The sequence below is a fragment of the Electrophorus electricus genome, chromosome 8, assembly GCF_041902795.1.
Source record: "Electrophorus electricus isolate QZ-2024a chromosome 8, ASM4190279v1, whole genome shotgun sequence".
NCBI classification, from domain to species: Eukaryota; Metazoa; Chordata; class Actinopteri; order Gymnotiformes; family Gymnotidae; genus Electrophorus; species Electrophorus electricus.
Window position 1 is genome coordinate 28,891,284 of NC_137504.1, and position 24,828 is coordinate 28,916,111.

The 24,828-nt window shown below is 45.6% G+C and overlaps 2 protein-coding genes across 6 annotated transcripts; both read right to left on the bottom strand.

The window, feature by feature from the left end:
• Positions 1 to 6,783: 6,783 nt before the first annotated feature.
• On the bottom strand, positions 6,784 to 21,953 carry akap10 (A kinase (PRKA) anchor protein 10). 5 transcript variants are annotated; one of them, XM_081720090.1, is made up of 15 exons: positions 21,439 to 21,953; positions 19,691 to 19,738; positions 17,336 to 17,512; positions 15,348 to 15,866; positions 14,450 to 14,548; positions 14,023 to 14,107; positions 13,627 to 13,750; positions 13,217 to 13,353; positions 11,909 to 12,053; positions 11,279 to 11,449; positions 10,856 to 10,962; positions 9,602 to 9,681; positions 8,980 to 9,032; positions 8,688 to 8,783; positions 6,784 to 8,201 (listed from the first exon to the last, which is right to left on the bottom strand). In XM_081720090.1, the coding sequence occupies exons 1-15, from the start codon at positions 21,458 to 21,460 to the stop codon at positions 8,196 to 8,198; spliced, it is 1,869 nt and encodes a 622-aa protein (XP_081576216.1). In that variant the 5' UTR covers positions 21,461 to 21,953; the 3' UTR covers positions 6,784 to 8,195. The 5 variants fall into 5 exon arrangements, with proteins under 5 accessions (XP_081576216.1, XP_026859895.3, XP_026859894.3 ...); XM_027004094.3 differs by having other exon boundaries at positions 9,602 to 9,684; XM_027004093.3 differs by having other exon boundaries at positions 10,856 to 10,965.
• Positions 21,954 to 22,094: 141 nt separating this feature from the next.
• Positions 22,095 to 24,715, bottom strand: selenow1 (selenoprotein W, 1). Its single transcript, XM_027004114.3, has 6 exons — positions 24,552 to 24,715; positions 23,776 to 23,800; positions 23,614 to 23,667; positions 23,095 to 23,169; positions 22,562 to 22,658; positions 22,095 to 22,412 (listed from the first exon to the last, which is right to left on the bottom strand). The coding sequence occupies exons 1-5, from the start codon at positions 24,578 to 24,580 to the stop codon at positions 22,581 to 22,583; spliced, it is 261 nt and encodes an 86-aa protein (XP_026859915.2). The 5' UTR covers positions 24,581 to 24,715; the 3' UTR covers positions 22,095 to 22,412; positions 22,562 to 22,580.
• Between the last annotated feature and the right edge of the window lie 113 nt (positions 24,716 to 24,828).

Below are 24,828 nucleotides of genomic sequence, written 5' to 3' on the forward strand. Positions count from 1 at the left end.
CGGGGAGTCAGCTCATGAAATTCCCCTTTCTTCTCTTCTCTGTGTCTCTCTCATAGCCTCACTGTCTAAACATGAAAGAGACATTTGGTTTCCAGTGGCCTTTTTGAGACTCTTCCACCTCAGCATAAAAATAAAGGTAGAAAAATGAAATCCCTCCCCTTTGGCACAGCGAGGTCATTCAACTGGGAGGGTTTCCACTCAGACAAAACCAATTTCAGAAACACATACGAATAAAGCCTCAAATATGTCTGCTATTTTTATTAAGAGATGAACAATGGATGAGGACTTGGGAGGAGATACTGTCCAGTCCCAGTCAGTGTGGTGTCTAGCCAAATCTCCTTCACATAGGAACCATAAAAAAACAAACACACATACACACCATGTTAGTTGCCAGCTGGATATTTCGAAAGCGCCTGTGTTACCCAGCATGCTCTGGGCTGCACTAATCCTTCCTGAGTGATTGCCGGTCGCTCCTTCCCTGTTGTGCCATGCCTTCCTGTAATCCTGTAAGCTGCTGACAACTGCAGCAGAATCTTTTTTTTTTTTTTTTTTTGGAGCTTCTTCCTCGCGCTGCCCCTCGGCCCCTCCAACAGCAGTAACCTGGAGCAGCAGCCGCGCTTTGCAGATCTCACCAGACCTGCGTGCCGCCAGGAGAACCGCGAGGAGAACCGCAAGGAGAACCGCGAGGAGAACCGCGAGGAGAACCGCGAGGAGAACCGCTTCGAGCGGCTTCGTGGTGACACGCTCGATGTGAAGCCTGTTCGACAAGGAGAAGGTTACCATGACCGCAGGACACGCTATGGAGGGAGGGGACGAGGGATGACATGAGAAAGCAAAGCTGTGAGAAACAGGAGATCGATGACACTCCTGCTCACTGCTGCTCTCTTTTACCTGAAACGCTGTCAAGAATCAGCTGCTCTCGTGAATTCCTGAAGCCACGCCCTGGAGCAGGGCTGAGGCATCCAATAGTCCCGCCCTGGATCCTCCCACAGGGGCGGGGCTGCCAAGTGTGCAGGCGGCCCCCGCCAGTTGGGGCTGCAGTCGTCCAGGGTCTTCACAGGGCCACAGACAGACCTTAAGGCCTCGTGAAAACGGATGCTTCAAAGGAGAACTCCAGCCAAAGACACTCACCTGGATAACGGTGGACGGACGCCCATGGGGCCAGTTAGCAGAGCTGGTCTGAATAATGCCATATGACGTCTAATAGCGTACATTTATTTTTAGCAGTGCCTGTTTTACCCCCACTTACCCCTTTTGTTAAATCACAGCAATCATGTCTGGAGGGAGGGTGATATTAGAACGAACCGGAGTACAAGTACCACTGAAGCAGAAAACCTCCCTGAAGCTGCTGTGTTCAATTAGACGGCCATCGCAAAGCGTGCAGCGCAGTCTGCAGCTGGACTGAGCTTGAAACACCGTAGTCACCAGCCAGGGCAAGTGTACCGCAAAGTTACACAAGATTTAGACATCGGGACCAGTCTGCCAACTAGCTTGTCTTGTTTGTGCCCTAGTGCACTGTAGTTAGCTGGCTGAAAACTAACAGCCAGATCCTGCACAGAGCAAACAGACCATGTGTTTGAGAGATGGTGTTTGCCCACACCTGTCAGGCCAACCATCATCTTCATTACAGCATGGGGTAAACTATGGTAGTTGTTCAGAACAGAAACTGCAAGTGTGTGTGTGTGTGTGTGTGTGTGTGTGTGTATGTGTAGGTGTATAATCTGCAAACCAGTGAGCTGTGACAGAAATCTGTGACACACCTGATGAATATTTAATAACCAGCTCAACTATATTAATTGCTACAGGGGAATGGCGGTACCACACCAAAGAAAAGCAACATCTGTGCACAAGAAAGGCGTCCATTAGCGAACTGAGTTTTAGTGCCATTTTATTCTGGTTGCAGGCCTTCTGGCTGCTCTTCTACAAGGCCATAAAATAAACCACCGTGATGTCTGTGGAGGGAAGGAGGTCCAGTACACACCAAGAAACGGCACAGGCAACAGGGCAGATGCATGTCTCCTAGTGCAGACCCTCTCATGGTGCGATACGCTCACAATAAGGCCAGCAGGACAGGCAGGCGAAGTGGCCAAGGGGCTCAAAACAAACGAACAAAAGATTTCCAGATCCCAGTCGAAGAGAGAAATCACGAACCGCACCTCGTCCCCCGTCCCTTGCTGCTAATAAGTTTAAAATAAAGGCGCCGACATGCAAATTCAGGTTATTAAAGAACGAAAATGTCACTTTCAGTTTCCCCATGCCATTAAGCTAAAAGTGCTCATTAATAAGTTACGGCCTAAATCTCAGCATGACCTGCTATGCTCACTCAGCTGTGCATGCAGACGTATGCGACACCGTTTTCCTTGATCTCGCTCCTGCGTTCGTTAGATTAAAGGAGCCCCTGTATTCCTCTAGCCTCCATCATCCCACAGAACCAAAACGAACGGCACTGCGATTTATTAAAATCTCCTTTCAAATGCTAATTTCGATTTCTTTTTAATGCTTTCATACATAAATCACAAGTCCCGAGGTTGCTGGTTTCCGAACGGAGAGAATGCTTTTAAGGTACGACGAGGGCCAGAGTGGTGCTTCTTTCTTGCCGGCGACTGAAATAAAAAGAGCCCGAGAGCTGGATACATTCGTAACATAACTCAAACTACATAGAAAGACACTGAAGGACAGTTACTTCTTAAAAGACTCGTGCTAGTTTATGCAGATTTACCCCTTCCATGAAAGCGCCTAATTTCGCCTAATCTACATGATTAAGGCTCAGATAAAACTGAAATCTGTTGGAGAAACACCACTGGCAGTGCTCTTTAGAATGTGACTGATCTCAATGTGTGTGTACCACATAAGTCCTCTACTCTAAATCTGCTTAGCCCCTTTTTGTTGATACATTACTGCTTTGAGGGGAAAAAAACGTTCCTGAAAATTAGGAAGTGTGCCATCTATTTTAGAGGATGTCTCGTGCAGACTGTAGAACCCTAGCACTGGGGTTTGGGGCTTCCTGAAAGCAGTGATTGAGTGGAGGCAGAATACTCCTGGTCCAATCCATGACAGGGAAGCAGGGAGTATGTTCCAGACTGTAGACCATTTATGCAAACTCCCAGCACTCGGGCACTTCCCAGAAACAACAACAACTGCACTAAAGAGCTACACCGAACAAGGCATCAAATGCCATTCTAAACAATGGAACACCACTAAAGCCACCACAACACAAACAACGTGGGTCTCCACCTTTAAACACAGCCTCAGTGCTGTTGAAAGGCACATCCGTCTGGAAATCCTCCACAGCCAACACAAACCACAAGAAACCAGCTGCAAGCTGCATCACCAATCGGACGTGAGCAGCCTCTGATTCCCCAGATCGGCTGTGTGCCCTCACTACTACTTGGGCATGGACACTGGACGAAACCCGTCTGTTAAAAATCATACCCGAGGTTTTTAATTTAAGGCTCTTAAACTCGAACACACCATTTTTTCTTGAAGAGCTTTATGACCTAAATGTCCAGATTACACTCCCAGAAACTGGAACAGATTTATATAACATAAGCATGACTACCTACAAAGCGTAGAGCGTAACACACTTCCTTTGAGTTCTCAATCTCAATGTTTATAAACAGTGATGGCATAACACACGGCAGTTCGCTACAAAGTGGATTACCCTGCAGGCACAACTTACAGGGTTTAAATAAACACCAGCCTGCACTCTCTTTAACCATCTTAAATTACAAAGACTATAATGTTGAAATACTGTATGTAATTGGGCTATGCAGTCTTGTAACTCTAATTCGCCTGTGTATAATATTCAGAGGGTCCACAGTATTTCAAAGAGGCATAGTAGTTGTACATACAGTGGACTCCCATAGCCCCCAGAGACCCCTATAAAAACAGCTATTAACAACATCAGTGATTTTTTGTATGAACAGAACTATTTCTGTGGAGTCAGCGATCCAACTTCTCTGGATTCTGATTAAAAGGATAGCCAAGCATACGACAAGAGTTACGTCGCCACCCAAAAACACAAGCACATAGGAATGTAAACCGGCAGAGAAGCCTACATACCCTGTGGCATTCCAGGAAGAAAACTGTCTTCTCTTAGTGTAAACAAAGCCATCAACATCAAAAGGCGTTTTTTCAGGCCACTGACTTGGTTTCTTGCATTCAAAGCTGTCTACAGATTTAGGGCAAAATACAACCTCTCTAACTCAGTCTTTCAGCTTTATAACAAATAAACAATCGAGGATGGTCGGGAGAGCTATACAATACATGATTTGTAAACTGTTATCGCAATAATGGCCTTTGATATTGCATCAGGGTGAAATATGCACATGAGCTATTCAACATGGGATCGTCCATTGTTTACTGTGTGCCTTCCTCAGACGTCAGTCTCAGACGTCCCCGATAAGCGTTCGTGGGCGTTTTGATCAATCACGGTCAATTACCTGATACGAGAAACAAACAACTTTGGTCAAACGAATATTTATGATTTACATATTATGTCTGTGAGCCCACAAAGCCTGAGAGGGGCTTAGCGATGTTTAAGCGCTCATGAACTCTGACACTAGTCCGCTGGAAAGGGTTATACCTTCAAATGCCAAGTTAACTCCGAATGGGTTAATTGTGTATATTACTTTGCAGTAATTGTGCATTTGAATGCTACTTCCAGACTATTCCATCAGTGTTAACAGATGCAACTGCACTCCAGTGACAGGTGCACTGATCGGCGCCTCTACTCCACGGTCTAAGCGCTAAGGACGTGATAAGACGGCAAACGTATGGTTTTTCAGTAAACAAATGACATTGTTGGAGTGTTGCTGTCTCAACCTTGTTGTGAACCGTGTCTTTGGTTAAATATTTAATATCACTAACGGGGCTCGTGCGCTTTCGATGACCAGAAAATATCTGCGTCGCCTTGTCCAAGCCTTGCAATAAAACTGTTGCATTGTAGTCCGAATGCGAGTGGTTTCAGACGACTATTATTATTATTATTATTATTATTATTATTATTATTATTATTATTACTTACAGGGCAACGGAGGACAGCCGCCGCACAGCGCGAGGGGAGCACGGCCGCGAGAGTTACACGTCTAGGTTGTAATCATGAAAACTTTGTACCCGTGATGACCCACATCCCTCTCGATTCGCACTTATTTTTCCCACACGCAAACACCACGGATTCACAGATTATCAGCACAGATGATCAACCTACCTGCCATGAGCTTGAGGGAATCTCGGCGAATCTCCCGAGCCCGCCGAACGTGTAGCACCTGTACATGTGGTCCAGAGACTCGGAGCAATGCCAAAGCAGTCCGAAACTGACCGAGTCCTTGTTCCTCGCCTGGTCCTTCACGATCCAGGCGGGGGAGATAAAACTAAAGCTGCACACGGCGACGAGGGCGGAGGACAGGAGCACCCAGAAGCATCCGACGCAGCTGAACATCCTCGCGACGTGGGGAAACGAGTCCGGAGACAGATCGCTTCCAGCCCCGGCTGCTTTCCTCTTACGATCGAGCAACGAATGCATCTGGAGTGCACTCACTGCGTGAAAACGAGCACAGAGACACCCTCGCCCGAAAAACGTTACATCTGAGGAGCACAAAGATTTGGAGAGGTATAGCCTTTAATAATCCTTTAAAGCCCCGCAGACGTTGGTTTCACAACTTGGATTTTATATTTGTTAACTTCTGCGAAATATCAGTCAAGTCATTCCAAAATGGGCATCACTTCCTTGCTCCCAGTGCTCCACTGGATTCGTAATGTGATCAAAAGTGGGATGGAGGGACACGCAAGACAAAGCCCTGTCAACACCCAGAACCCAAGCGCGCCCGGGAGCGCACCTGTCATGCACAGTTGGTGCCCAGAAAAAGGACCCTACATCCAGCCAGCTCCACTCCCCGTAAACAAGGTAGTCATGAAAGCGCACGCCTGTAGGTTCAGCGCCTCAGTGCATGCAAGCGGTGCATCAGAAGTCGTCGTGTCCGGAGCACGGAGAAGCAGCCAGACGGCACGCGCGCGCGGTCAACAGTCGCGCGCTGCAACGAAGCCCGTCTCAAGTTGCGCGCGTGCTGCGCTACGCGCGTCAGCTTGCAAGTGGGCGTCGCCTCCGTGGCTGGCCGAGACGTTTTCAGAGATTTGACTGTTTGGAAAACATTCTCAGTTAATAACCCCCTAACTATTTTAATTACTCCTCAGCGTGTATTTGTTTTTTTTATATAATTAATTGGTTTACATTAAAGGTAATTAAATTGGCAGCAACTTTTCGATGCCACATGCAAGACCTGATCAGTAAGCTGTTTTTCCTGTTTTTAACAAGTCTGTCTTTATTTTGTGACTACAAGATAATGCTCTTAAATAATGCAAGTCATAAAATATATAGTAATTATGGGAGTTTCTTTTGCAATTGAACTGTAGTAGCAGAATGCCTATGACATATTTCATGGAAGGAAAAGGCCACAACTGCCCTCTGCTGGGCGTTTCCTGTACTCTTCCACAGTCAAACGGCTATAAAGGCAGTTTTAAAACTCAAATTTCGCATGCAACACCGCGATCTGCGTTCTAGTTACCATTCACCTTTCTTGACGTTACATCACGATGCTGGACTTCCATTAGTCAATCTAACATCACGCTGAACTAGTGATTTGTGCGGTTGCAGTGCAGAAATTGCGCAACTGTTTACTGTATCCAGTTAAAATGCTTTTTGTGTAACCTGACAGTCAACCATGGTAATACGGGGGTTAAAACCTGTGTATCACAATTAATCATAAATAAAAGAATACAAAGGCGTTTCAATAATATACCGTATGTATTTAAATCAAACACAATTTAAATATATTATAGATTAAGCACACATATTAGTGGTACATAGTACCAAACGTCTATTTGTTTCTGGTTCTTGTCCACATCTCAATGAGGTCCAAAGCAATATCATTGCTAGTAAGTTCAGAGTGTATATTTTTCCCATGGAACAGGCATTACTGAAATTTGCTTTGACAGAGTTGACGTCTCATACAAAAACTAAAAAGGAAGATAAACAAACAGACAGACAGACAGACAGTCACCATAAAAAAGAAGTTACATTAATATATGGAGGGTAAACCAGAAATCTACATCATTGTGGACTGGAGGCTAGCGGGAATAAAACTGCACTAGCATTCGTGCCCAGCCGGAGTGGGACAGCGGAGTCCACATGGACAGGGTGCTCGGGGACTTCCTGCTACTGAAGGGGTTGAGGGCAGGAGCGGCGTCACGGTCGGCCTCTGGACCAATCGGAGTTCATGGGTGGTCCCTTCAGTCCGCATTTTAATGAGGCGTCAGGCTGTTCAGGCACCTCCTCTCATGGAGGCAGCTTGCTGCTTCAACTGTACTGCCGTGGTCTGCTTTAACCCTCAGGGAACCGCTGCGGAGCAAACGTGCCCGCGGCTAAAACTGTACCTAGCCAAGGGTAAATCTATGAGCTATTAAAAAAAATGCCAGACTGAAGAAAAAAAAAAAAATTCTATAAGAAAAAGAAGGAAGAGAGATATGAAAGAGAGGGGAAGATAAGGCAGGTGAAGAGAGAGTGAGCGTGGTACATGAACAGGGGAGGATGAGCCGGAGTGACTGTCATGACGTGGCTTTGCGGTCACTTCTTGAGCAATTGTTTATGTCCCTGTGCACTTCCTGCAGTTCACCACGGTAACAGCGGGACGTAGAGGTCCTGGGTCATTTCTGTTTCCCTGGACTGGAGTGGTGCAGTTTGCATGCGCCTTGTTTCGCTGATGTTCGGGGGCTTTGTTCGGGAGGTGCGTGTTCTCTTGTGCGTGCATATCGCCACATGCTTGGGGCCTTGGCTTCAGCTTGTGTTTGGGTTCCTCTTTAAATGTTTAAAACAGCAACAACAAAAAAAGCCTTCATAATAGAAACGAAAGTGTGGGTCACATGAGCCCATCTTCATCTAGTGCATGTAATCCACACCTCTGCCTGTCTTACGCGCCCACACAGCACGCACAAGCACACACGCGTGCAGGGAGATTCTCACCCCCACCATGATATGAAGGGGTTTAAGGAAATGCAGGAATGCCTTGTTCTAGATTGAAACGCAGTGTGCAGTGTCGTTTCTAGGTGGCGCTGTGTCTGTCGCTCTCCAGAATGTCGAGGCCAGCAGAGTGAGAGGTTAACGGCGTTGCTGGCATTTGTTTCTTCACGAAACCGCCGGGTCATAGCTGAAAGGCACACACAGATTTAGCAGAGGCCAACAGGACCTATTGCATAACCATTTCCTTCATTTTGAAACTGGTTTCTATGCCCTGTGGTTTGAACCAGTATTATGCAAGAATACACATTATGGTTGCACTGAAGAAGAAAGCTCGAGAGACACATTAGATAAAAATAAGCACTGCCCTGTCAGTATCTAGTACATGCGCGAGTACGCTACCTTGGTGGACTTTGCTACGGTATCTAGTACACGCGCGAGTACGCTACCTTGGTGGACTTTGCTACGGTATCTAGTACACGCGCGAGTACGCTACCTTGGTGGACTTTGCTACGGTATCCAGTACGCGCGAGCACGCTACCTTGGTGGACTTTGCTACAGTATGTAGTACGTGCGAGTACGCTACCTTGGTGGACTTTGCTACAGTATGTAGTACGCGCGAGCACGCTACCTTGGTGGACTTTGCTACAGTATGTAGTACGCGCGAGCACGCTACCTTGGTGGACTTTGCTACTGGGCTTTCATGCTCTCCTTGTTGCATCACATCGTTGACTATCATTTTAGCAATTTTCCAGGCCATCTCCTCCTGAGCCTTACACACACACACACACACACACACACACACACACACACACACACACACACATTATATAATCCACATACAGTGAAATTAAATACTTATAAAATGGACAGGCATTGATCTTAATGCAAGTTATTATTGGACAATATATGAGCTTGCGTTAGCCAATTTCTGTTCATTGGTGAATCGGGACAGTTATTTTTCACACCTCATCCGAGTTTCCTTGCACCCATTTCTTCATTGCTTGAGAAAACATGGAACCTGTAGAGGAAGCAGAGAGATCAGTCTCAGTCCTAGCTTCCCGACTTCCAGGGTTGGTGCATACCTGACGCAAATTCCACAATGTGACGACAATGCTGCAGACTGCGAATTAGTGCCAAACACGTTTAGAAACGGCCTGGCTGACCGCGTTGGGCATCAGAGGCTGACCAGCACATCCAGAGCCGCGCTCAAAATTTGCTATCTAATATTCATCGGCAGGAAACCGAGGGTAAAGACGCGGAAGAATGGGACAAGTGAGCAGCAGAGCGAGTGAGTCAGAGAGAAAGAGACTTTCTGTTTCCATCTGTTACCCATCACAATCATGCCAAATCGCAGCCTCCTTATCACCATGGCAACACACACACTCCAAGTCACTCAAGCCCAGGCCTGAAGAGCACTTCAATGCGAGCTGAGAGCCAATTCACCTAGCAGACAATATAACATGCGTGTGTGCGACATTCAGAGAGCTTTAGAGGCGGCGAGAAAAAGCTAGAATGAGGGAATTCAAAATAAATCACAGAGTCTGGGCTCTTGTATGACAGACGGTAGAGTGGGCGGGGTTTTCTTACCCTTGGATTTTTTGACATCCGGTTCCGGCTCCGCCTCCCTGATAAACTGACCCAGCTCGTTGACCTTCCCAAAAGTCATTCTTCTGAACAGAAGGGCAGACAATTTGTCTTAATGCAGGCAGACCCTTCAGCAGACTTCAGTGCCCCAGTTAGATCAATAATATTATCGTACTTTATGCAAATGTTCCAGTCAAAGTTACTCATGTGTTAAATGTCAAAACATCAAACAAATTCAAAACATAAACCATTAAATAAAATGAGAAAATATGGACCAATTGTATTTTTTTACTTTTTTAATGAAAAGATACCATCATTAAATTTTCCCTCAGTAACTCATGAAATAATTAAGGAAATAATTAAGGAAAGACATTTAAGATTCTCTTCAGAATTTTCCTGATTTTCTAGCTCTGTATGTCTGTTCATTTAAATGTTATCCATTCCAGACCTGAGTAAGAACCACATATATAATTCCATTTGTTTTGGCACTTCAATGCTTTGTGATCAACAACATAGCAGACATGAAACTCTAAATCAATGCAGCTGTTCTAGATCACATAGTACACTCCCAAACTGGATTCTGGAGATTGGAGTCTGAAGAATAGCAACAACACGCAGTCTTCTGTACATCACATACAGGCGAACCCCATTTGAATTAGTGCAACTGCGTACTGTATTGGGTCCGCTCGCTCATGTACCAGTGCGGAATACCACACTCCGTTTAATCTTACGCTCAAGGCCAGCTTGCTAAACACGTGACGGACATCTCTGAGAGATGCATGCCCCCAATCTGATGCACACACCATTTTGGCTATTCGTGATGTTGTTGAGGACAGTACTGAAACTCAAGCAAACTCCTGACTGAAACAACTAATTTTTAAAGTTTTTAATAAAAATGGGGGAAAAAAAACCTGCATCAAAGTTTTTAAGCATTAACCTGAAGCTCATCATTCAGTTACTAATTTTGAGGCATGTTATTCAGTAGTTACAACGCATTACTTATCCACATACTATATAAGAAAGACACGTAGCAGTGAGGAACAGTGAGAAAAGTATGGATTAGTCCACTGTTTTGGAGTTGACAAGGTTCAAAGTGTTTCAGTTTCCTGAAGTTGCATTAAACTGCAAATCTTGAACTAAAATCAGCCACTGATTCCAAAGATCCAAGTCAAACTCCACCCCTACACTCACATCCACCCCTCCACATCCACTACCACCACCACTCTGGAGCTGAGCCAGAGGCTGAGGCTGACTCACCCAGCATACGGCCTCTGGTACAGAGACTCGGGGTCCAGGCTGGAGATGTCCACCGTTATTGCCTCATCAAAATTCTTCAGGATTTTCACAGCCACTTTTTTGGTGCCCTGCTGTAACCCAAGAACACGTGACTAATTTAAGAAGGCATTCAAAACAAGCAAGTGTGGGGCTGAAATGTTGTGTGGGTCTGGTTTTCCTCTCAGTATTACAGACAGTAATACTGAGCTATATTGGAACACACCAAGGTGTCAAACCTTGTCTTAACACAAACAAAGACCACCTGCTCTGAATTAAATGTCGCTGTGGAAAATGAAAAAGCCACAGGTAGGAAGCAGCCAATGAGAGTGGAGGGGTCATATCATGTACAGCCAATGAGAGTGGAGGGATCAGATCGTGTACAGGAGCTGAGTGCCAAAGGGTCACCTGGGTCTGTGACCCTTCTGAGGCGTTGGAGCCACGGTCGCTGTCTGAGGTGATGCCCTGGCCGGGTGCGCTGGAGTTTCCCCCGACGAACTCGTCCGTACGTACAGAATTGATCAGGTCACTCAAGTATTTGTAGTACAGGTTACTGGACAGGAAGCCCGGCAGATAAACCTGGGATTAAACGACAGGAGAAAGAGACTGAGGGAGAAGGGAAAGTGTACTTACACTGTCCACAAAGCCATTGTACAGCGACACTGGCACAAAAAACACACGCGTACACACACAGCTTTAATATTCCTTCAGAAATTCCCAAAGAACTATGTTAAATGCAACTATACAGCTCTAACGACTCATTTAAAAAGCCCCCTTTATTGCTTGCTAGAATAAAACACACGACACACAATCGGTTCGTTTCCTTGGCACTTTTCAAGAGGACACTATGTTTTACTGCAGCAAAAGTAAAAACACCACACACACACACCTTCCTGATTCTACCTCAAGACAACTGCTCATTTCAGACCCACAGGTCAGAGTTCAGGTGCAGCTCCGCTAGCCCACACAGAGGCTGGCCCCGTCTTTAAGTGAATTACACAGGGGGGCGGTGTGAGGGCTACACTGTGTCTCCCGCACCTTCTCCATGGTGGTCCAGGCCTGGCGCAGAGGGGTGGTGAAGCAGTCTGGCAGGGGGCCTCCTTCCCGACAGATGTTGGACTCGATCTCCATACGGACCGAGTCGCCAAAGCCCAGTGGGTTGGTGGCTTGGAGTGAGAAATACCTAGACATGGCAGACTCCGTCAACCGTGGCTTTTGAAACTCGGAGAACATGAGAACAGGCAGATGCATCAAAAACAACGACCGAGGAGAGAAATACATTTGATTCATGTTGATTCAACACCGGACACTATTGTCCAGAGCAACTTATAGGATTGATTTTGTGTCACCTTGGAAAAGTCCAAGTCCAGTACTCAAAGTAAAACAACTACTGAATATAGAATTACTGCTGGGATCTAGTAAAGCTTTACAATGCAATTAATATTTTTCATTTTCCGTGTAAAGGAGACTCACACCTGCTGAACATTTTAAAAACAGCTGACCACTGGCTGAAAAGCCAGTACTTCAATTTCACATGAAGCACTTCCCTTAAACACTAGCTTACTGAAGTCTATGCGGGTATTTTACATTTATGGCATTTAGCAGCCGCTCTTATCCAGAGCAACTTACAAAAGTGCTTTGTCATTTTCTCATAGATGCATCCTAGCCAGTACAGTAGGTTAGTCTCCAATATACTGAAATACAGGGATCACTGCTGATGCCTAGAAGTACAAAATACATAAGGTCTATCTTAAACAATGATAAGCGCAATAAACAACAAGTGAGAGTATAAGATCATGTGTCCAACAAGTATGTCAGGTCAACAGAAGAAGGGAGAAATGTCATGGTCAAAACATCTTTTGGTCCATTTTCAGTCATATACATTCACTAAACACTTACTTGGGAACACATACCTTACAGGTACTGTGTAAGTGTGAACTTAAAGCGTACAGCCCCATCCTGGACCCATATCTACTGTTGAAGGCTGGATCCAGGGTGTGAACCAAGACCAGCAGATGATTCCTGCCTAACGACCTCCACAACCCTTCTGATAAACAACCCTAAGCATGCCACCGCCATGTAAGCGGCACTGCTGGGTCTGCCAATTGGCTTGTGGTCAGAAACCGACGGGCGAGAGGTAGCTTAACTGTGTGCGCCAACAGTCTGTAACGGGATACTTATAAAAGCCATCTATATGACTGGTGCGCATTATAAAGTGGCACGTGAGTGTAGGCACAAGGCAGGTGTAATAAGGAGGCTGGCGAGTTTACTTTCCGACACATAAATAAAGGACAGCTGTGGCTGCTAACGGCGTGTCGGAACAGTAGGAGGAGTGAGGCTTCGTACTTATCGTAAAGGATCATGGCGTCGTTCTGTGCTTCCTGTCCGTCATACTGGCCTTTCTTCGCAGCCAGCTGGGCCTGAAAGTTATCCGCCGCCAGCCAAAACTGCAACGTGTTCACGGCATCCTCCTTCTCCATGTACTGCACACACACACACACGTTCAGCTTCCTGTTATACCACGTAGGCCCTCATTACTTTTTACTAAAAGTACAAAAACCCATCATCTTTCATGCACATTTTTAATACTGAGGCATTAAAAAAAAAAGATGACTCAGCATAAGTTGTTCAAGTGTGCAAAGAAGCATTTCTTATTAAATTAAACACTAATGAAGCAGAGGCAATCCAGGTTTTGGCCGATAAGCTGGGCTGGCCTCGGGGGGTAATGGAACAGGAGGACAACGTGGACCCCTTACCTCTGAGAAGTAGAAGAGAGCTGACTCACAGAACAAGATATCCGCCAGGAACACGGAACCGCTGGTCAGCACCTCGATCTGGTACTTACAAAAATAATGGCTCCGCAAAAAGTCACTAAAGTGCCTGGGGGGAGACAACGAAAACCAGAAACTGGGATGAGGAGGGTGTGGGGAGAAGGCAGCGCATAAGAGCATTATGTATTCAAAACACAGATACACAATACACAGATACACAATCTGTCTTAATGCTCCAAAGATTTTAGAGTTTGGCAGAAGTAATCAGGCCTGGAGGATAAGGTGCCAGGCTGAAAGGGAAGGAGGAGCAGTTACTCACTGCTGCTCCATGACGGTTAAAAGAGGGGTGGAGTCAACAGAGAAGAGGGAGGAGTTACTCACTGCTGCTCCATGATGGTGAACACCACAGACTGTGCGATGACGAAGCAGTTGGGATCCACCTGTCCGTCCTCCCCGCAGATTTTAGCTGACGAGAGACAACTACATCAACAGCTGCTCACACACACACACACACACACACACCGCCTCTTCACAATAGAATTCCTCAGCCTTTAACTCCCCAAAAGATTAGTACCCAGTCTTCCAAGAGACACCAAGACCTCCGATGAGAAATTAGCCAAGACGTCGTTATTACTGTGAAGGAGATTTAGTGTTAACAGACATAAACCCTGTGGTACTCAAACGTCAGTTAATGAAATTTGCGGTTGCGTAAAAAAAGAAATCCGGCGCTCTGGACTCTTCCCTTAAGGTCCTCTCAGTCCAGTGAAATCAATTGGTAACTGTGGCAAACAGATGGGGGCTCTCTTACCCACGATGTCATTGCGGATCTGCTCGGTTATGGGGATCGGCCTGGCAGCGTCTGGTGATACGTACTTAGTGAAAATGGTGACAGCGTCTCTCTCTATACCTGCAGTGGAGGAAAGAGAAGAGGGTGGAGTGAAGGAACAACATCTCACTTCTCCTCGAACCACCCAACTCTCCTCGGTTATGTTTTTCTCCCGCTGGGGTCCACAGCATCACCCGTACGGAGATTCGAGGGGCTGACCGTTCAAGCATCCCAGGAACAGGAGCACCTACGCCTCCATACAGAGTGACTCCCACAGCTGCGAGGTTCCCCGCCACACCTCCCACATCCCACCTCCCGCCCACAGCCTGTAGCAAAGTCGTAGCAAGCCCTGTTAGCCAACTCACAGATAATGCTCACGGATCTCCTGGCTGTTGCGGCTTACCGCCAAATCCAAATGAGCCCAAGCTCTGAAGATGGGAGGAGTCGTTAGATGGGAGAAAGGAGTTTGCTACCTTGACATCGTGATGGTAAAACTCTGAGCTATGTTACCCACTTCTTAAACAGGGAGCTGAGGGTAAGATGCGCTTAAACATATAGAAATATAAATACCAGGGAGTGTTTATTACAGATGAATCAAGAGAATACCTGTAGTCGAACCAGACCATAGCCTATAACCACACCATAGCCTTAAATAACCTATAAACCAAACTATGGAGGACAGCATGATATAAACTAAATAAAATTAAACTACTACATACTGCATTTTTTTATATGCCTTACATATGAGGGGGAAACAAATACATTACTGATCTCTCAATGATGACAGACTAGCCTGTATTAGCTGACCAAAATGTAGATTCCTTTATCTGCATTCATTCAACCTGTCTGTTCACCCGCCCACCAGCCTCTCAGCACTCACTCTTCATGAGCTTGTCAGACAGCTCTCGGAGAGCCCCAGCCGGCTGGCTTTTGACCGGTGTTCCCGCCCTGGAGGAGGAGGAGGAGCCTGTGGAGGCCAGTCGGCTGAGCACGTTCACCCGAACTGGGGTCCCGCCCCCACCGTGGGAGTTAGTGTCCTGGGGGCTGGGAGTGAGTGGCCCGGAGGGGGTCTGGGAGAAGAAGGGGTCCTCCGGCTCCGCCCAGGGGGAGGTGCCGAAGGGCGTGGGTGAGTCCGGCGATTTCGGGGAGGCGGGGCCGGGAGCGGGCTCGGCCAGGGAGCTGTGCTTGACCGAGTTGAGGCTGTGCGCACGCACGCGGGACCAGCTGGTGGAGCGGAAGCTCTCGGCCTCCAGCCAGAAGCGGGCCAGGTGCTCAGCGCCCCGCGCCTCCAGGAGCTGTAGGTAGTACGGCAGCGCCACGCTGTCCCGCAGGACCTGTTCCACTGTCTTGGAGAGGCGCGAGCGCGTCTCTTGCGCCTGGTAGTTCACGCTTGAGCGCCCTGATGTGGAAACACGCACACACATGCAGAAGCGTGCAAGCACGCACGCACCCACACATACACAGGTATCACATTATACAACCCAATACACATGAAACAGCAAAAAAGAGCTTTACAAACATTTAACGTCATTTATTGTAGGTTGGGACCACTTCTTTGAACTATATAGGATGTTTTGTTGTGGTTTAAATCTTTAAAGTATGGCTTAGAAATTACTCCCACTGGTGTTATTAAAACACCACTGTGTGTTCATCTCGCACCCACCCGAGAGATACAGCTTGATCTAGGACTGTAGAGGCAAACAATAAAAACCATGAATGGATTTCCAGTTGACAGTGAAGGTCAAGAAAAACGAGTCCCAAACAATGAGGCTCCACATGTGGCTAGCCTGAACCTGCATGCTCTTACGATTACATAATCCAGATGCGATCCTGTTACACCTACGTCGCCGACCTGCCGCAGGAGCCGTGCCACCTTGCCACAAATAGACCTCGAGCAGGGCGGCGGCTTCCTTTCCGAGCTGCACCCACGGGAGTGCTCGCTTTTCAGTCCTGAGGCAGCCAGACCCGGCATGACACACAGAGAGGCGGCCCGTGGGGCTAAAACCAGAGGCCTCCGTTGTTCATAGAAGCCTGGGGCAGTGGGGTGGGGCGGGTCCCTGGGAGACAGGGCGGGGCAGCGATCGAGAAGAGGGCGTGTTATTAGTAGAGTGGGTGCTGGATGGCTTGTGCTGGATGAGCTGCACATGGCACAGCTGCACTTCTGGCATTACACTCTACCCGTCGCTACAGGAGTGAACAAGCTAAGGGCAATGCAGAACACAGCAGTAACGGCAGTCCAGGGGAAACGTGCTCTACTCAAGACCGCTCCGTGCCGATGCACGGTCCAAAAAAGACAATACCGCAATACATACGCGCAACATGTTTATCAATCACACACCTTTAGCAACCTCCACAATAGAAATGAAGTAAAATGCTATTACACAAGGCTTCTACAATGATTTTAAGGTCTATTCAAGGTCAGTGATCATGCAGGACATGAGCCAACAGGTGGTGCTGAATGGATATTACACATCATGCTACGCTGCCTCGCTGCCCTGCTGCTGGGAGCAGGTTACAGGATTACTGAGAGACCAGCAGGTGTCTGGGCGGTCCAAACCTGTTCCCATTACCACCACACACACCGCCCTGCCCTTATATAACCTCTCACACACAATCGCTACAGCCCTTAAACCATGCCGCAAGACCCTCTCAACTGGAGCCCGAAGCCCAAGAAGTACAGCCACAATCTGGTCCGTCGGAGGCTGAATGCTAGATTCTCAAGTAATATGTGGTTTTGTGAGGGGCAGCCCTGTATGATCCAGTTAAGTAAGAAGTAATCCTGTATTACTTAATCCTGCACAAACCCTCAGCATGGAACTGGGCCCACACCCCAGAGAAGCCCCGTGAAGGAGGCCAGCGCAGGCTTACCAAGGTCCCCAAAGTGGGCAGCCTCCATGTGGCTGGGCTGCTTCTTGAGGATGGCCGTGCGGCCGCGTGCAAACGAGTCCATGTTGGCCGAGATGGCGCTGATGGCCACATGGCTTGGGCCTGCAGCCTCCAGGACGGCATGGTGGTCGCGGGCGGGTGAGCTGGGCAGAGGCGGCGCTGCGGATGACAGGGAGACGCAGGACGTTAAAAAGCAGCACAACAGTGTCCTTCTGCACACCAGGGGAGGAAGCGGTAGAGAGAATATTGGCAATAAGCCAGCACAGTCCAAAGCATGCATGACATCACTATAACCATTACTACCAAGATAGCATCACTTCACGAACACCAAATCTCTAATAGCAACACTATGTGGAATGTTAGGACTCACATCTAGGAGCAATACTACTATACTAATGTAATACTGCTCAACTCTCACGTAGCAGAGCTGGACAATGGGATAGAAATGTGATCAAGATCACTTTTCCCCATATTGATCAACACTGAATTTTATCATGACATAAAATGATAATGTTGGCAGCTTGAAGAGTATCTTGTCAATGACAGAAGCCTAAGTGGAAACCAGTGGCTTCATTCGTTAAACTTAAAAATACAGTTTATTTGCAAAACTAGAATAATATAATGCAAACATTTAACTGTGCAAACAGTGCCTTAATACAAATGTATTTCAACAAAATAAAAATAATATTAATTGTGCACTGGTTCTACATTTCTGAAATGTTTTAGAAGGTTGAAATCTGTATAAAAAGTGCAAACTGTAAACACAGTAAAGCAGTCATTATGTTACAGCTGAACTTATGTCATGTCATTGAAACTTTGCTGGTTATATCTGTTCCTTTTCCTATGGGTAAAACTAACATGGACTAACATGGGCCACATGTGAGTGTGGTCGCTGTGGTCACTGGGACGTCACCTTTTCAGTTGATGGAAAAGATTTGTTGTGTTTCCTGTCTTGGTTTACCAACAACATACTTTGCAGGCTGTCTTAATCACTTGGTCTTAAACTGTCTTAATCTTCATCGCTTTCCAGATAACCAAAGCCCTTCCATACAACTGAGGTACAATTTTCGCAGTGTTGGAGAATATCACAAGTTCACGTTCACTTTCATGCCACTCGCTGGTTCTGCCCATTTTTCCTTAGTTTCCAGAACTTTCTTCAGTGCTGGTAGCTCAAACAATGCTGTGCACGAGGACACAGGCACCTACTTTGATGCGGAAGCTAAAACTGCCTGCCAGGCCGTTGTCTGGTTTATATCTTCTGTGTTAGACTATTACAGCTATGCTTATCAAGTAAAAATTTCAAAAGCACATCATCGTTATTGACATTCATTTTATTGCGATCCTGTTTCAAGTTCGTTTTATCAGTCAGCACTACTTGAGCACCGCTGCGTACCCTTGACATATCACTGTGCAAATAAGGGGGATAGTGCGAGATTAAAAAGTAGGCCAACAGACTTTTCAGCGAAGCTTGTAGCTTGAATCAAGCTTGAACTTGGTTCTCCCACCCGAGCATGAAACACAGCCGAGCTTAAACAAACTTATTATGTGGGTGTGTGAGACTGTGTGATGCCCTCTGTGTTATTTAATTGTCAAACGCAGCCGGCTTGACCTTAGAATTGACCTCAGGCTTGACCTCAATGCCACTGGGGGAGTCTGGGCAAACCTCTGCCTGCAGCGCTGCTATGACCTTCTGGGGGTCACAGCAAAGTTGTTGTGCAGCACGAATGTTGTGAATGGCCCTGCCTGTCACTCCGCGAGCCTAAAGTTGCACGGGGGAGGGCTGACCCGGGAAACTGGGAGTCCAGAGGCTGTACAGGGGAGGGCTGACCTGGTGCTGACCCAGGAGACTGCTCCTTCTCTGGCAGGAGGAAAAAGCAGCAGCCCACTGACCTTTAACTGATCCTCCACCCCATCTGCTTCCTAATGACCTAACTGGGCCAACTGCCTGTCTGGTATTAGCACGACACTGGCTTCCTAAACCATTCCCTAACAGCATGTGACGCTGTGCTTCTGAAAGTCAAAGGATCCAAAAGGTTACTGTAGAGGCTACTGTAGATTAACTAGTCGCTCAAAGCGAGAGAATGCAAAGACAAACAGACTAAAAGACTAACCTGCCAGACCTGTAGGAACTGTTACACCACAGTATTTCAGCTGAGGGAATGTATTTGCAAAACATGTTTGTAAAAGAAGCCATAAAAATGGAAACCAAACGAATTATAACAGAAATACCAGAAGTATTCAAGAACAAATATTTATGAAAGAATAAATATTTATCCAAACATCTTACTTACAGTTAGCCATAGCGAGCAGTATGCTGCGGTCAAGTAGTGTACTCACCTCTACCTGCTTTATCATCAACTGCTCTCTCGAGTTCCTTCCCTTTAGCTGTGGGACAAAGCACATGATATCTGACTACACAGGAAGGCAACAGTTACTGAACTACAGAAGTATATGGTTTGGGCGGGAAGGTGGACAGACCATATGATTAAATAAAACACACTAGATGCACGTCATAGATGTGATACTCGTCAAGCAACCGTGAATGTAAGAAGGATCTCGCATAAAAATGCACCCACTGCTGGCATGTTTTTCCACATTAAAATTAACAAACAAATGCAAGATTTAGAATAGCTGACAAACCATAAGCATTAGGAACATACAGTTATTTGGGTGTGTGTGTGTGTGTATATATATATATATATATATATATATATATATATATATATATATATATATATATATATAAATAAAATATTTACAACAACATATGTTAAGTATTAATAGCATTACTTAACATTTTGTTACTCTATGTAAATTACATTAGAATTTTTATGCAAAGTCAGAGTGTACAAAATAGCATCCTACAAGACCAAGAGGCTAAAACAGGCTAAAAACGCTGCAAACTGGGAAAATTTTCAAGGTAGATTCCAGAATGCGCCATCCTCAATAAAAGTACTGAAATGTGAACTTCCTAGCTGTAAAAATGCCAGTAATGCCAGCTTACATCCTGCTGCTGCAGTAAAGATACAGCAGAAGCTTCAAAAACACTGCCACTGGAGAAATAAGCCAAACAAAAGGAATTCCCTGTGAACCAACGACAAAGTCTTTAGGTCAGCCCATATGCAATGTAAGCACATTAAATTACAGTAGCACTGAACAACTCAATGTTCTCAAATGAAAAATTAAGATCCTCTAAATACTCTACGCAGCAGTTGGAAGTGCAGCATCACTGAATCCATCGAGTGGTTTGCTTTGTGATTATTACAAAGAATGTCAACATTAATGATGTTACTCATGACTTGTTGAACATTTGATGGTGTTAGCAATACATTTAAGGAAATGAGAGTAACAGCAAGGGAAGAAGAAAGGACCAGAATGGATGGATGAATGGATGGATGGTGAGATGGCTGGAGAGATAGTGAGATGTATGGAATAAATGTTTTGGATTGCACTTTGCATTGCAATATTTTCACAGCCTTAGTCAAGACACGAAAGGTCACCTATCATTACAGTTCGAGTAGAATCAACCAATAATCACATAAAACAGCAAGAATCCTTGTTTAACTATAAACTGCGGGACTTGCTCGTTATTGCAATACGAGAGACCAGGCTGCAGGCCGTCGCTCCACATCACAGTGTGACATTTAAAATGTGCTGCTTGATCAATGACATTTCCCAAAGCATGAACATCCCTACCACTACGGGCACACAGCTAGCCAGTTAACAGACACGGATTCCCAGTGTATACAGGTGAAGTGTGTGTACAAACACTGCTCCCTGCACGCCTCCATGACAGCCAAGCCTAGCAAAGCCAACTGAGGCCACTTCTAAGTGCTTAGCCAGCAGGAAAGATAAGCTAAGCTAAGCTAACCAGTATAGCACACCACTACATTTCACACTAGAACTAAGCAGTTAACCGCGGGAACCAAAGGAAACGGATGCCGCCGAATAGAAACCGAGGAGATTCACGTTTACGGCCAGTACTCGTGTCCAGTAAACGTCGCCACCCGCAGGTTTCGCTCCCGTCTCCAGCCAGCATCCCCCGGCTAGCAGCTCGGCTACGCTAGCGGAGCGACTCGCCTTACCTCTCCGCCTAAAAAACGACATGTTGCCTTTCACGAACGCTTCCTCAGCTCAGGGACATGGTGTCGCGGATTCCCGAGTCCCCCCTTCATTCATAACACGCAGCGGCAGACGTGGGTGCAGGCTTTGGGTTTCGCTGCGCAGGTCAAACCCGAAACGCTCCGCTCCTCTCACCAGCTGTCCGGGGCGCCATATTGTCAATAAACGTCCCGCTTCCGGGCGCTAACGGAGTTACTGGGAGAGCCGCCACGAATGAAAAAAGACCCTCTGCAAGCACACACGCCTAGGCTGTAAAAGTATTTCCACAGTGGTGCGCTTGTCCTTATGGGAACCCGGCAAATTGCAAAATTATGCAATAGTCGAGACCTGTGAAGGAATGAGGAGGAACCTTATAATGTGGCGCAACGCGACATTTATCCACAGGGTGGAAGCCTTGAACCGCTTACGGACACAGCTTTTTATGCTTATAGTCCTCAAAAAAGTCGATCTCGCGTTTACTCGTTATATATAACGTAATTAACGATCACTTAGTGGGTCTTACACTTATGTCTTATTTCTTCTGAAGTCAAGTCATGTTCTAGTAGCAATTACTGAAAAGATTATGTGTCATGTCACCTTTATTCATCAAACCCAAAAAAGCTGGCAAAAAGGCAAATCATTTCAGGGCTAACTTCCTTTTTATTGCTGAACTCATTTTCGATTTTCAAATGTCACAACTTTTTTCTTCAACTTGTGCATTTACAGTAACAACGACTCGAAGCAACGAAAAGCAAACCTTAAAACAGTTAATAAAATGTATTGCCGCGCAAATTCCCTAAACATTACGTAAATCCGTTTCACATCCGGAGTTTGTCTACTCGGAAAGCCTTCTCCTCGGAAGCGCGGGGAGCATCAAGCGACGTCCGTGCCAGCGACACTTCAGAAGTCACCATCATGGTTGCACTACCAGAGGGGTTGACGAACAGAGACGAACAAACTGCAGGATGGGGAGGTGAACACAGAAACACCAAGTGAGCATGAAGAAAGAGAGAGAGAGAGAGAGAGGCGCGTACAGAGGAGGAACTGTCAGCACGTCTGCAGAAATATAAGGCCAAGGAGAATGAAGGTGCTCTGGCGCATTCTCACCTCCAGCACTGGAGCGGTTTCATTTATCCATGGCCTCTTTGATGGCCTTCACAAGCTTGGCTATCTTCTGGTCGTTGTCCACGAAGCCATCTCCGTTCTGTCAAAACCAGACATGCATGCAGTCATCCGCAACTTGTTAGCACTCTTTACATTACATGCAGCATGTGAATGGATAAATCTTAAACATGTATGGAATATAAGCGTTAGGTAGCAGTAGCTTGAATAACCATGGAGAACACAAAGATGGTTTAGCATTACAGTGATCTCCTCACTTATCACACTGGGTGTTGGCCAGAAGATATTTCGATGTGATCCAGTTTTTTATATATATATATATATAAATTTGTTTTTACAAAGAAGCATAAAAAGTCCTAAACATTCAAATTCAAGTTTGAGCAAATGAACATTTATCAGATCAATACAATTTCAGCTCTGGGGGTATTAATACACCAACCAGACCAGAGACAGATCCCTGTAAACAGGACACAATATATTCACAGATAATTGTGAATTCTAATTAAGAAATTTTTCACCTTCTTGGAGTGCACCAGTTTGCCATTCACCTCCACCTCAAACCACCCAGACATTGTGGGTGTGGCCTCTCCGGTCTGCAGGGAGACACAGCTGTGAGACAACTTAAAACTATTACTAACTCACTTTAACAGAGAACAGTGCAACAATCTAGGAGCAGTTATCTACCAAGGTATCAGTTCCCCTGTCAACATTACTTTTTCATCATTACAATGAGTTAAAAAATTGTGACTTTAGCAGACACATTCATTCATTTATTTAAGTAAATGTAATTAAAATGGTAAGTAGATTATAAAACTTTGTTTTTTGAATTCTTAATTTAGGTTTGTATAAATTTGGAAATGTGTAATCACAATATGGAATTTGAAAACAATTACAAGGTAAGAAAGCAGCCCAGTTACCAGCTCTTTCATGAACTAGAACACCTTGTATATTGAAAATATAACACAACTGAAACTGATCAGTTGTGAAAATATAATGTTCCACAAATGTACTAAAGGTATCAGACTAGGTTAACTTACAATCTCAAGGTCGCCTTTAAATTCATCTTCAAGCAACACCTTGAGCCTGGTGAACTGTACAACAGTAAAGCAGCGTTTAGGCTCAAAGACGTGTGATCAAAATCAGAGTGAGCACGAAACACAAGAACATGCAGTGTGTACGCGCGGTGAAATGGAACATACCTTGGGCCTGTACCCTCATCCACCACTAAAAAAAAACCATAGTGGTATTAATAAAAGTAATAAATACAACAGTAAAGCAGCGTTTAGGCTCAAAGACGTGTGATCAAAATCACAGTGAGCACGAAACACAAGAACATGTGTGTGCGCGCGGTGAAATAATAAATAATATACATGAATATGACAATTACTGACCAGGTTATACTTTTTATTTGTATTCAACAAATGTTGTCCATTTATTTCTTAGTCTTATGGACTTTTTAATATACAAAACTTGGATAAATTGTACCAATATAATACCAATATATAAAATTGGCATTATCCTTTATGCAAATTAAAGGTATGAAAACGTCCCACATAAAAAGTCTAACATATTTGTTATGACCTGATCATCCATCACTGGTTGCTGGCGAACAACACGACGGCTTTCACTAAAGCATTAGAGGTACTGTAGCGCAGCTATGCTATGGAGAATCCTGATGCGTCGACACGATATACCAGAAAGAGCCAATATTCTGTCTCACAGCACAGCCAAAGATAGTTCAATAGCCAATGTCCTTTTTAATGATCTGGAAGGTTTAAGACCTATCACGTGGAGAAATGAATAGGCCTCTTCAGGGTTATTTCTGGCTAAATAGACAATATCATTGCGTTTATCGGAACAAGGCGGTTTCTATTGTAACCACCCAGCTGTATCTTGACTATTACCTTTTAACGGATGACAACAAAGTACATTTTTCGTCTCTGTTCGCTATATATTGGGTACTGGATTGACCTACCAGTAAATTATGTGAATTTTCACCCTCATTTTGGCAGCTGTAGAGGATCTTGTCTGCAGCACGCAATGGTTACAGAAAGGAGCTTGTCGAATTTGAGTAGTGGTCGATATAGCCAGATACGCCACTTCCTCGCGTGTTTATTTCCCTGAATGCTTATGAAAGCGGCGAGGCGGAGCGAGCATTTTAAATGGCCACAGAGCACCCGAACGTCGTGCAAGATGAGCAACTTAATCTCACTTCCTCGTAGGACTGGTTCATATTGTCCAACTGCAAATAG